Source organism: Streptopelia decaocto, assembly GCF_964273445.1.
Source record: "Streptopelia decaocto genome assembly, chromosome: 2".
Lineage (NCBI taxonomy): Eukaryota > Metazoa > Chordata > Aves > Columbiformes > Columbidae > Streptopelia > Streptopelia decaocto.
In genome coordinates, this window is record NC_138655.1 from 101,268,959 (window position 1) to 101,281,460 (window position 12,502).

Here is a 12,502-nt window from a genome sequence, read left to right on the forward strand (position 1 = left end):
CTGTTGCACGTCAGCTATCCACAGGATAAGTTGATTTATGCAGAGCTGTTATTGCCTTGTCCAGGTTTCTTCTGATTACTTAGGTAGTGCAGGTGTTGGTGTTGAGCCTCAGCCTACACTGAAGCATGCTGAGTGCTAATGTAATGGTCCAAGACCACCAGCATGCACATGCACTGTGGGTTTAAAAAGGAGTAAAAGAGGCCTGCAATTGAAGCAAGGAATACAGTTGGGTTTTTTTACGTACAGAACCAAAATTAGTGAGACCAAAACTAAATTTGCACCTTAAGTGAAACTCATCAGTTTACACTGAGAGTTTTGAACATACCTTTTTGTTTCTTTTCATATCTTTGAGGCAGATGCTGGAATTTTCCAGCTTACAAGTAATTCTGCATCATCCCAGAGGAGAGAGCCAGTTCTCTGGTTCTGGGAAAGTACTGCCAACATAGCTTGTGCTGTGTGATTTGTATCTTATCAGTCCTGATGACTGGTTTCATGTGCAGCCATTTACTGATTTGCAGGAACAGCAACATGAGAACAGAAAAGTCTGTACTTTCTGAATTAGGTTTGAACTGAACTTCTAACTCCCTCATAAGCAATGAGCAGTTAGATGTATTTTGTGAATGCTGTTGCATTCACTTTTATCCGTTGTTCAACCGAGAAGTCATTACAGTCTTGACAGTCCCCCAAAACAGAAAGTGAGTGTTGCCTAGGGACATGTCTGTCTAGTGGTGTTGCATGAGTACATTTGCAGTAGTGTTTAAAACAAAAGTTTGCGGGCTGCTGTGTAGTGGGTTACAGCTGTTAATAAAGCAGGAAATCACAGGCTCACTCCCCTTAGTTTGAGCTGATTTATTCCAGAGACAGAGGAGTCAAAGCCTGCTGGGGTTTGAAAGCTTGACAGCAGCAACTGCTACATAAAAATAAGTGTTACTACTGCAGGACTTCCATAAAACTCTTCTTGCTTGAGAACTCTATTAATATACAAATTTGTGAAAATGTGGATGAGAGTGTCTAACCTGATAGTTCAGTGTGGAGAACTGAAAATCATTTTCTAAAGGCTGTTTGTTTTAGGAAAAAGACATCAAAAGTAAGCAATCCTAAGTGTGTGGCTAAATGATCTGGGAGCTGAAACTCACTCGGCTTCATTTGGATGTTGAAACAGACTGAGAAAAGAACCACTGTAAGGAAATAGCTTGTAGACTGAATTACCTTTTCAGCCAATACATTTCCCCTCCTCCCTGGCTCCAGGAGTTCAGATTTCATTGAACCTGATTGTCCCCTCAGGCTCCTCCTTCGTGTTTACATTTTCATTGCTTTTTCTGGCTGATACAAGTCTAATGCTTCTTAAGCAAGACCATTTACCTCCAGGAGCAGGAACAGCAGCTGCAGCTCAAACAGCAGGAGTAGAAGACATTCGCCTTCTTAGGCTGAGGTGTTTGCCCTAACTCTGGCTTTCCTCTGTGCAGGGTTTTGCTTAGAGAATATTAGCTGATTTAAATGAGCCAATGGTTGACTGTTGCAGAAAGTTCCTGATCGTGCCTAGTAAAGAGGTAAGAAACTTTGTTGTGGTTCAAGACCAGGAAATACAAACTGTGTGTATTTCTGTATGAATTTTATAGGAACTATATGGGAAGAGTTTGCAGGGAATGAGGGCTTGTGTTTGTTAGGGAGGGAGAAAGGAAAAGACGAGCACACATAAAAAGATCTAACTTTGAAGGAATGCAGCTCTGGACTTGTCCAGGTTTGCCTGAAGGTAGAAATATTTATTTATTGGGTTGAAAAAAATAATCCAGATCTCCTGTAAAGTTTCCTGCTGCAACATGAACTAGGGCATGGTGTGCAAAGGTTTGTGCATTTGCAGCCTCCTTCTTTTTGTTCAGGTGGACTGGGTCAGAACGGCTCTTGCTGAATTTGTGATGTATGTGTTTACCTAGCCGGCTTGCATTTATATTTGTTTTCACAAGTGGTGAATGGACAGGGGGTAGTTGTGAGGACAAGTAAAAAGGCTGAAACATCTTTTTAAGTCACAAGCCTGCATTTGGGTGTTTGGATTTCAAGGAGGGAAGTGCCAGGAAACACACAGGCTTGGAAGGAAGCCACTGAATTTGGTATGTGTTGGTATTTCAGTTCCTAATTTTTATATAAGATGTTCTTTGTGTATTAGGTATGGGAGTGAAAATACACACATACCCTTTGCTCTGAGGCTTTCATTTATAAGAGAGTCCCTGATACTGGGGTGTGTGTGTGTGTAATTCAGATTCAGTGTGGGAATTTTGTCAGACTTCAGCCTGGGCAGTTCAGGGAGTTGGAATAGCTCCTGGTAAGAGAGGTCAGGCTGAAAGAAAGTGAGCCCTTTGGATTGGTCAACTAAATTCCAGCATTACTTAGGTCTCCACCGTTTGAACCTCCCTTGTTTTTTGACAGCTGCGTTACTCCCGCATTTTATAGTGTGTTGCTTCCTTGGAAAAAATGAGAGCAGGGATTGAGTTAGGCATTGAGAGGAGGTATCAAATGCATAAAACTTCTTCAGTACCATTACTTAACAAGGCGCACAAATAAAATTGTGCATTGCTAGTATATTTTTAATTTTCTTAGGTCAAAAATGTTCCCTGCCTATATTTGTAGCTTCACTTTTGCAATTAAGTTGGTTGGTTCACTTTTTTTGGAGAAAACGTGAAGACCAGAGTAAAGTGAAGTCCAAAAGTCTTAGTGCAGAGGTATTTAAAAAGCTATGGTTTAGAAAAAGGTAGAATAGGAAATGAAGGTGTTACATAATATGAGAACTACTTCAAAACTTTGTATTTTGAAGGTTTCTAGATTTTTGAGTAGTTCAATTGTCTTGGTTTCATGAACAAATGAACCATATATATGGTTTAAATATATATATATAGCTTATATAGAGACCATATATATATATATATAAAAATTAGTGTACATATGTGTATTTTATATGCATATATGTTTGCATGTTCTCTACTATGATGTCATTGAACCTTTGGAGACAGATATGAACTGTTTTAAATGGAAACAGTTACCACAAATCTAAGTATTCTCGGGGTTACTCTGGTTCAGAAACATATCTTGGGCTGCCCAGTTTAACATTTAGGTGAAACCACTGATGTATACATGTGCTCTATAAATGCTGACTCTGTCTGCAGAGTGTGATACTGTATATTTATGACCCCCAGCAGAAATGCTATATTTTAAAACAAAATTATGATCATTTCCTCATACAGCATTTCATATTCCTGCTAAACTAACTTAGGAGGGGGAAAAAAATCTAGGTAGTGTTTATTTTTTTTACCTCAACTAAGTTGTATTCTTTCCACTGGACTTGCAGTGACAAATCTTACATAAGTTTGAGGTGAAACAAAATTCCTAATACTGTCAGCATCACACACCGGAATTTTTTTAATCATTACTGGGTAATTATGTTTAAGTGCTTGTCATCATTAAAAAAAAAAAAAAAATCTAAGAATGCTTTGCTGCAACTGTGCAAATTTGAAATTTATTTTTATATGTTATGTGCAATATATTGCGTTTTCATGATCAGGAGATGCAAGTTTAAATATCCAGAGTCCTCAGGAGTAGCTGGATTTTTGTTTAGCTGTGAGTCTCGTTCTTTCTCATCTGTTTATAAGGTAGAAAGATAATTTTTTGGTGATTATTTGAGGTTTCTAAAAAATGCAGCTACCTACTAGAGCAAAATGGTCTGGTTGCAAGTAAATTGTTTTATCCTACAACTGAAGGTGTTTCCTTGTGAAGTCTAACAATACTGTATTCACCTTTAAGTTCACAGCTAAAAGTCAGCAGGTCCCAAACATTTCTGTTTCTCGCTTCACTCGTAGACAGATAACATAATATGACTCCTCAAGTTCTAGCATAAATATCAAAAGCAGTGTCTGTTAGGCTCACCATTCTACTTTTGACTAGTGTGATCCGTGTTTGGGGAGCCAATACTTGGAGAAATTGCCTTAGGGATTTTTGAAGCTTAACAGTGGGAGATTTAAGTAGGACATCTAGATCCCACACTTTACTGATCACATTTTCCTTGTGCAGCTTAAATCCCTTTTTTATATAGCCAGATGCTCACTTTAAATGGTTATTGCAGGACTGGGAATCCTGGTCAACAGCTTGCTCTTCTAGTCAAGTTCTTTATTTTCCTCTCATGTATATTTCCTTCCAACTAGATAATCTACATTTATCAGATAATAATGCAGGGTGTATACCATATTTCAAGCTGCTAGTTTCTTTCATTGTGAAGTTCATCTTAAGAAGTGGTATGTTGTTGTCTTGGTTATGAACAGAGGCTGATGCTGAATAAGACAGTACTCATGTCCACAACTGTTCAGACTTTTTAATCCACTGGCATTCCATGTATCATCAAATCATGAGGTAACAGTGTGAGACATTGAATGCCACAAAACCTAGTTGCCAGTTTTATGGTGCCAAAATATTTCACAGAGATGCTAGTATGCTTAGATTGTCCCTTCTGCCATGATGTTCAGTTCTGACAGGGCTGTGTGATTCATTAGCACATGTAGTAACTGGGAAGCCCCGGCAGATCACAGTCATTGGTTGCTTATACAAAGTGGTTCTTAGCAGAAACTCACATTTCAGGGATTTTATTTTTAACAGGGACTATACTGTAGCAAAAACATGGTTACTGCTGCTGAAGCTTCAGATCAGATTTACTGAGTTTCCCCATTAAAAAAAAAGGGGGGGGTGGGCAGGGAGAAGATGTTTCCGTATACAGACTCATGAACATATACAGACTTGTGCATCTAAGCATTCCTCTCCTGGCCATGAACCTTTCCTCTCTTAAATTTGCTGCATCTGTTATAACCAATTTTTTTGTTGGGTCATCCTGAGCCAAACTCTATGAGAAGTCCCAGAAAGACACTTGTAGTTCCCAGTAGTATCTATCTATCAATCAAGCTTCAAATGAGTATAGAAGCCATTCTTCAGTGTAGTAGAGATCTGTACTTCTAAGTATTTTTGAAAAGATCTATTTGCAAAAAAAAAAAAAAAAAGACATTTCCATTCATCTACATGACAGGGGAGGGGAGGGAGAAATTCCTCTAGCAAAATTTTTCTTCCTTTCATCTGATTTACTTGTCTAAACCATTCCTACAGCCTTCCTTGACACTTACCAGTTAACACTACCTGTTCAGAGAAATCATCTGAGAGTTAAAAGGCAGACATTTAACTTGCACATTTATCGGGAAAATATGCTTTTAGATTTACTTAAGACGTCTCAGAATTCTGAAGTAGTGTAAGTTCAGGCTTTTTACTATGGCACAAATGCAATATGAAAAGGGACAGTCTCTAAGAAATGTAAATTGTTCAGAATTTGGAAAAAATGAAACAAAACTCTAACAAGCTTTTGAATATTGTAAAGCTATTGTATCCAGTCCAAAGTCTGATGGAAAGAAGCATCCGAGTGCTCTAGTTTGCACACTTAATGGATAAGCTGCAAGCAAAGATCATAAGCAACCAAAACCCCATCTTCTGAAAGCTGTTTTCATCTTTATATCCAATGGTGCTAGTTCTTAACACCATTAAAAATACATTGATGAGTTATTTTTGCACAATTCCCAATTTGTGTGTAGAGATACAGTACAGATTTAAGAAACGACAACAGCAACAAAAGCCGAGAAGCCAAACCAAACCAACAAAACCTATCTTAAAAAGCTTTCGTTGTTTCAAATGGAAACATAAAGAGTGGAGATGAGCAATTCTTGAGATTTAAAGTCCACTTCTGTGACTGTAGTTTTGTTGTTTACATTTCATTTTCTGTTATGGTTGGTGTGTTTTGGTGGCTTGCTTTTTGTTGTTATTGGTAGGGTTTTTTGGTTTGGTTGGTTTGTTTTTTTTGCTAATGAAATGGCATAATTTTAAGTAGAGATGCTACTGGCAAGCTGAACTCATGTCTCTTTTTTCAGAATGGAAGCTGTACACTTCACAATTTGGGAGACCTCCAAATAGTTTGTGGTTGCTCAGCTTTCTGGGCAACATGCAGAATAAATTTGATAATTTTGTATTAGTGGAAGATGTACTGGGCTGGGTTATCTCTGAACCTTAACAGAGCACACATGTGCAAAACCCTTAGGTCAGTAGTCCACTGGCAGTCTGTCCATCTTCTTGCCTGTATGCCTGTTTCTATGCTTGGATGGCACTGTGTGATGGTACAGGAAGGGCTAATGGAAGAAAATGCACAAAGGTTTTTCATTACTGCTGTGGCGGCACTTGAGAATTAGATTTTGTACTTAACAATTCTGTACGGCAAACCAAATCTGCATGCTATAATGTTTCATCTGGTGTGAGGTAGTTATGGCTGACAAGTATGTTTGAAAGATTTACAACACTGTGCCTAGCTTTGGGTAACAGAAAAGTCAGACAGGAAGAGTTCTTAATGGTTCAATTGTACTAGTCCTGTATTTGCTTAGCTGCATTCCAGTCCAGACCTGTAACCTCTTCATGTCTATTTTGTGTTAGGATATTCAAATATTCAAAACACAGCAGTTTTGTATTCTTTTTTTTTTTTCTAGTTTTTAAACTCTAAACCCACAGAAAAGAAAAAAGGTCACATAATATTTACTCGTAGTGTGGTATTTTTTTGTTTTGTTTTGATTTTTTTGTTTAATTTTTGCAATGTATAGTGGTAACTGTATTAAATAATTCCACATGAAGCACCAAGTGTGCTTCATTGCCCTGGCAGTAGTGAGAACTTAGAGAAATCACACCATAAGAGAGGTTGAGAAACCGTCAATTGGATATATTTTCCTTAGATATGGTATCTTTTTTCCTAAATATTTTTTTTAGATATGTGTACACAGACATTCAACCTCATGCATAGAAGCTCTTTTCACCATGGGATTTGCACATCATAAACTTCAGCAAACTTCTAACAGTTTGCCGGTAGAGAAATTCTACAGCAAGAGGAATTGTTTTCTTTTTTCCCTATCCTGATGACTTGTTCTGAAAAGAAGTATTTTGGTCTTTTGCATGTACTCTTTTTAAAATCAACATCAGGCAAGTAATAGTACCTAAGTCCTTAAAGAGTAAAAAGTTTTCCTTTATTATTAGCTGAAATTTTTAAAACTTATCGTATAACCTCCAGTGGGTCAGTATTTTAACTGATGGAAACTTGGCAGTGTGTCCCATAATTAAGGCTTTTTCCAACCAGACCACTTTTCTTGCCATTATAAACCAATGAATTCATTGCCATCATGGGTGCAATTTCTGAATAATGCTTTTTCTAAAATGGTATTGCGTAGAAAAGCTTCCTAGTTGAGGAGCTTCACGATCACAATGCCATCATAAGTGCATTTTGAAAATGTATGGTAGAGCTGTTACTGCAATGCGTTGAGGTCTCCATGGCTGTTTTGATTCTGGAACTGTCACAGATGTAGACTAAAAGCTGTTTTTAGCTTTGACAAAAATCTACCTGTTCCTAAATTGTAATGGACTACTTTTCTTATTATCAAACAATTCTCAAACTATGCATAGGAAAAGTTAATTAGAAACTTTTGCTTAATATGAATGTTTTTGTAAAGGAGCATCAAATCCCTTGGAAGTAGAACTTCTCGCTTTACTTTCTTGGTTTTGTGGACAGTAGAAATATTTACTTCTGAAGCTTTTCATAAGAAAAAGAACTAATGATGTTCATTTTCAGCACTGGATAAGAGCCCAGTACCCATACTCAACCTCAGGTTGGTCTAACCTGTGTGATGTGTATGGGAGTTGGACAAACAAGTCCAATAAATGATCTTAAAGACGCAAAAGCCATATTCTTGTTTCTTCTCCTTGGTCTATATGTCAAGGAGAGCTTTAAAAGCTCTGACCGGCAGAGGTAGGAAAAAGTTGGATAAAATAAGCTGGATTCAAATAAGCTCTTGAGCTTTTAAAATGTTCCAGAGGGAAACCACTGTATTCAGTGTTCTGTGGTTTTATCTATTGACAGTGTTGGTAGTACTGAAATAATATGGAAGAGATTATTCTCACAGTAGTATTTTTAACTCCAGTGGATTTTTTTTTTACTTCCTAGTAGTCTATAAAAATCTGCTCAAGTTTGTGTTCTTGAGATTTTTTCAACAAATCTAATTACCTATTTTGTATGTATTTCATGTTTGTTATTGTTGAGTACCTATTTTTCATGATTCCTGTTAGAAGTAAAACATAATATCTAAAATATTACCTATGTGATAAATCATGTAGAAGTATGTGTATAAGAGACAATTCTAAGGCTGAGATTTTAGTTGCTAACTTGTGATTCTTTTGACGTTCTGCTGTATGTTTTGCCTTTATTGTGGTGAACAGAGCCAAATCCTGTTGGCAGCTGGTCACGACTGGTCTTCCTCAGGACTCAGTATTGGGGCCAGTTCTGTTTAATCTCTTTATCAATGATCTGGATGTGGGGATTGAGTGCACCCTTACTAAGTTTGCAGATGACACCAAATTGTGTGGGAGTGTTGGTCTGCTGGAGGGTAGGATTGGCCATACAGAGGGATCTGGACTGGCTGGATCATTGGGCTGAGGCCAGTTGTATGAGGTTCAACAAGGCCAAGTGCTGTGTCCTGCACTTGGATCACAACAACTCCAGGCAGCGCTACAGGCTAGGGGAAGAGTGGCTGGAAAGCTGCCTGGCTGAAAAGGATCTGGCGGTGTTGATCAACAGCCAGCTGAATATGAGCCAGCAGTGTGCCCAGGTGGCCAAAAAGGCCAACAGCATCGTGGCTTGTATCAGGAATAGTGTGACCAGCAGGACTAGAAAAGAGATTGTGTGCCCCTGAACTCAGCACTGGTGAGGCCACACCCTGAATCCCATGTTCAGTTTTGGGCCCCTTCTCATAAGAAAGGCTTTGAAGTACTAGAGAGAGTGCAGAGAAGGGCAACGAAGCTGGTGAGGGGCCTGGAGCACAAGTCTGATGAGGAGCGGTTGTGGGAACTGGGGCTGTATAACCTGGAGAACAGGAAGCTGAAGGGAGACTTTTATCACTCTCTACAGCTACCTGAAAGGAGTCTGTAGCATGGAGGGTGTTGGTCTCTTCTCCCAAGTAGCAAGTGATAGGACAAGAGGAAACGGCCTCAAGTTGCACCAGGGGAGGTTCAGATTGGATATTAGGAAGAAATTCTTCATGGAAGGGGTTGTCAGGCATTGGAACAGGCTGTCCAGGGAAGTGGTGGAGTCACCATCCCTGGGGGTGTTTAAAAGACATTTATAGATGCGGTTCTTAGGGACATGTTTTAGTGCCAGTGTTAGGTTAATGGTTGTACTCGATGATCCTGAGGGTCTTTTCCAAACAAAATGATTCTATGATTAATTTTTACGGATTATTGAAAGGAAATAATGAAGATGGGCTGGTGGCTGTAGCATGAGAGAAAATCAAGATATCAGATTAAAAAAATACAGGATGTGTGCCTCGAAATAGCAAGAAGCAGCAGGGTTCATGGATGCCAGTAACAGTTCTAGGATCGAAAGCAATGTAGTCACTTAAGTGAAGCCCTCCACTGGTTATGCATAAACTTTAGTTGAGTGAGTACCTCGGAGATCAGAAATTAAGTGAGGTTCTTCCCATCATTGACGGAGAAGGAGTTATATGTTTATTTTTAAGGGATTATGGCCTTGCTTCTTAAAATTGAAACTTGAAGTGCATACCAGATCCTCCACACATGTATAGAAACTTCATAGTCTAACACTTCCTTGTGCATGCCTTTGTGAAGAGGCCTTACATATTGTTGCACGGACTGCAGCTCTGATTGAAAGCCTGTTTTGTTCCTTGCACCACCAAGAAAAGGAGTAAATGATTCTTTGTAGTCTAGTTAGACTATCAAGTAGAAATGGATGAACTGGTAATTGCATGATTTATGTTCAAGGCAAGTATTGCTGGCAAGTTCCTACCATTCTTGCTCTGAATGGAATGCATGGTAGCAGCCTCTCAAATTTCTAGCACTGTAATTCTTCGAATTAGTATGAAGGGTTTGTGGAGCCATAAACATGCATTCAAAATGGAAAAAAAAAAAGAGGGAACTGTATTTGGTCTTGAGCTATGAAAGGCATGTTATGTTTCTGTCAAGAAACCTGTTACAAATTGAAACATGAGAGAAGATAATGCTATTGGTTGATACTGTATTTGTAGAGCAAATTTAGTTTTGTAGTAGCAATACCATTAGTATTAGCAATACTTCTGTCATGTGATACACCACCAGCCAAAGCCCTTATGTAATGCCTTGTCCTTTTCTCTCCCTTTCCTTCTTGCTTATCTCTCCACAGTGCTGCATACCCAAGGTCCCATTGATGGCAGTCTGTACGCAAAAGTGAGAAAGAAGAGCTCTTCAGACAGCAGCATCCCTGGTGTTGCTCAGGGTGTTCCCGTGACTGGCAGTCCTGATCACAGTGATCATACCCTGTCTGTCAGCAGTGATTCAGGACACTCAACAGCTTCCATCAGGACAGATAAGACTGAGGAGCACCTTGGGCCAGGAGTCAAACGGGGTCTGAGCCTACAAGAAAAGGCTGAACTGGACCAGTTACTTAGTGGCTTTGGACTGGAGGATCCTGTCAGCACCACCAAGGATATGACTGATGTTCGAAGCAAGTACAGTGGAACTCACCACATAGTCCCAGCTCAAGTTCATGTGAATGGAGACACCAAACTGAAGGACAGGGAGACTGATATTCTGGATGACGAAATGCCTAATCATGACCTTCACAGTGTGGACAGCATTGGGACTTTGTCTTCCTCTGAAGGGCAGCACTCCACCCACCTAGGGAACTTTAGTTGTCACAAAAGCAGTCAGAACTCACTTCTTTCAGATGGCTTTGGAAGTAATGCTGGGGAAGAGCATCACAATGCTTTTGCTCCAGACCTGGGAATTGGTGTGGATCCCCTCTATGAGAGATCATTTGGAAGCACTGAACCAAAGTCAACTCGGCAATTGCAACGGAATCCCTGTACCTCACCCCAACCTCAAGCCTATGGCCCAAGCAACTACTCTACTCAGACCTGGGTACGCCAGCAGCAGATGGTCACTCACCAATACGGTTTTGCACCAGAGAATGAAATCAGGGTTGGCATTCATAACACTGTGGGGAGTGTCCAGAGCCAGGCCCAAGTCCCGGACACCCCAACACGTGGTTCCAGCAGCAGAGATGCTGTGCAAAGGGGCCTGGGAAGCATGCCATGTGCTGCTGAAGCTGCAGAACATGCCAGTGCTGAGACTTTGAAGTCAAGGCCAGTGCCTCAGAGGGACACAAATGCCCTGGATCGAGGACAGAACTCGGATGACTTGCCAGCTTCTCCAACTTTGGATATTGATCAGTCTATTGAGCAACTGAACAGGCTTATCTTGGAGTTAGACCCTACATTTGAACCTATCCCGACCCGCATTAACACTGTCCCCAGGGACAGAAATCAAGTAAATGGCTTCACCAGCCTTGATGTAGATGTTGAAGGTCTTGGCAGGAGTCCTGGCTGCCATGATAAATTAGAGGTCACAAACAGGAATCCCTCCCGGCATGGTAAGATGTTTTAGTACTTTCTGAATATAATGCTTTTCCTAACACTTCTGTGTTCTTGATATGGAACGGCAGGACGTCAGGCCATGACTTAAAACTTTCAGGATGATTTTCAAGGGATTATTTCTCATACCCTCTTTATATAACCATTCAGAAATTATGGAATCAAACTGATGTAAGATAAGTGCATTTTGCAGGTACTTGTTTTTTGCTTGAAAAATGTACTGTTCAGCAAATTCTTACTTGTTATAGATTATCAGTTGTTTTTTTAGCTGCTGTAAGTGTAAAATGATAAGGGAGCAGAATTCCTACAATTCCTACATTGAGACATTTTTAGAAGACTTCTGTAGTGAAATGGCTTATGATTTATGATTGTTTTTTGTTATAATGATTTTTTATTATTTCCACGTAAAGTGGGAGAAAAAGCTTCAACAATTTTATCTTCAATTTCAGTGTAATGCTGCTGGCATTAAATTTCTATACAGTATTTTCATAAATGTAATATTTTCCAGTAAAGTATTTTAAAACATACTCTTTCTTAAACTTTTTTCTGTTTTAATATTCAGAAGTCACAGTGCTTGCTTGTTATTTCTGGCTCTGAAATGATTGCAGAAATCAGCCGGTGGAATTTGTTATGCAACACTTGCTGACTCCATTGTGTAGTAATGCTACTAGAGCTAGCAGCTTTGCAAAATGATGAGCAGTCTGTCTCTGCTTAAGTCCACTGAAACCTTTCATTAATGCTGTTACTAAAATTTGTGATAAACAAACTCTTGCTGTCATGTTTGAAAATTCTGTGTGGTCTAATTACTCTGGCAGAACATATCCCCTTGCTTTCCTTTTCTCATTTCCCCCATCTTCTTCTCCCTCTTCCTATGTCCAGTCTTGGTGCAATGAAAGACTTGCTTGTGTCTTCAGGATGTGATACAGTATCAGCCAACATGCCAGAACAATTGTCTGTGGCCTCATTGGACACAAGCT

At 39.4% G+C, this 12,502-nt stretch overlaps 1 protein-coding gene across 6 annotated transcripts in view; it reads left to right on the top strand.

Annotated features, from left to right (window-relative positions):
• Nucleotides 1–12,502, top strand: part of TNS3 (tensin 3) — a 231,904-nt gene that overhangs the window by 146,907 nt on the left and 72,495 nt on the right. For all 6 annotated transcript variants that reach the window (XM_082044752.1, XM_082044751.1, XM_082044753.1 and 3 more), the window contains one exon: nucleotides 10,277–11,524. In XM_082044752.1, coding sequence (XP_081900878.1) covers nucleotides 10,277–11,524 — 1,248 coding nt within the window. The remainder of the gene's footprint in view (nucleotides 1–10,276; nucleotides 11,525–12,502) is intronic.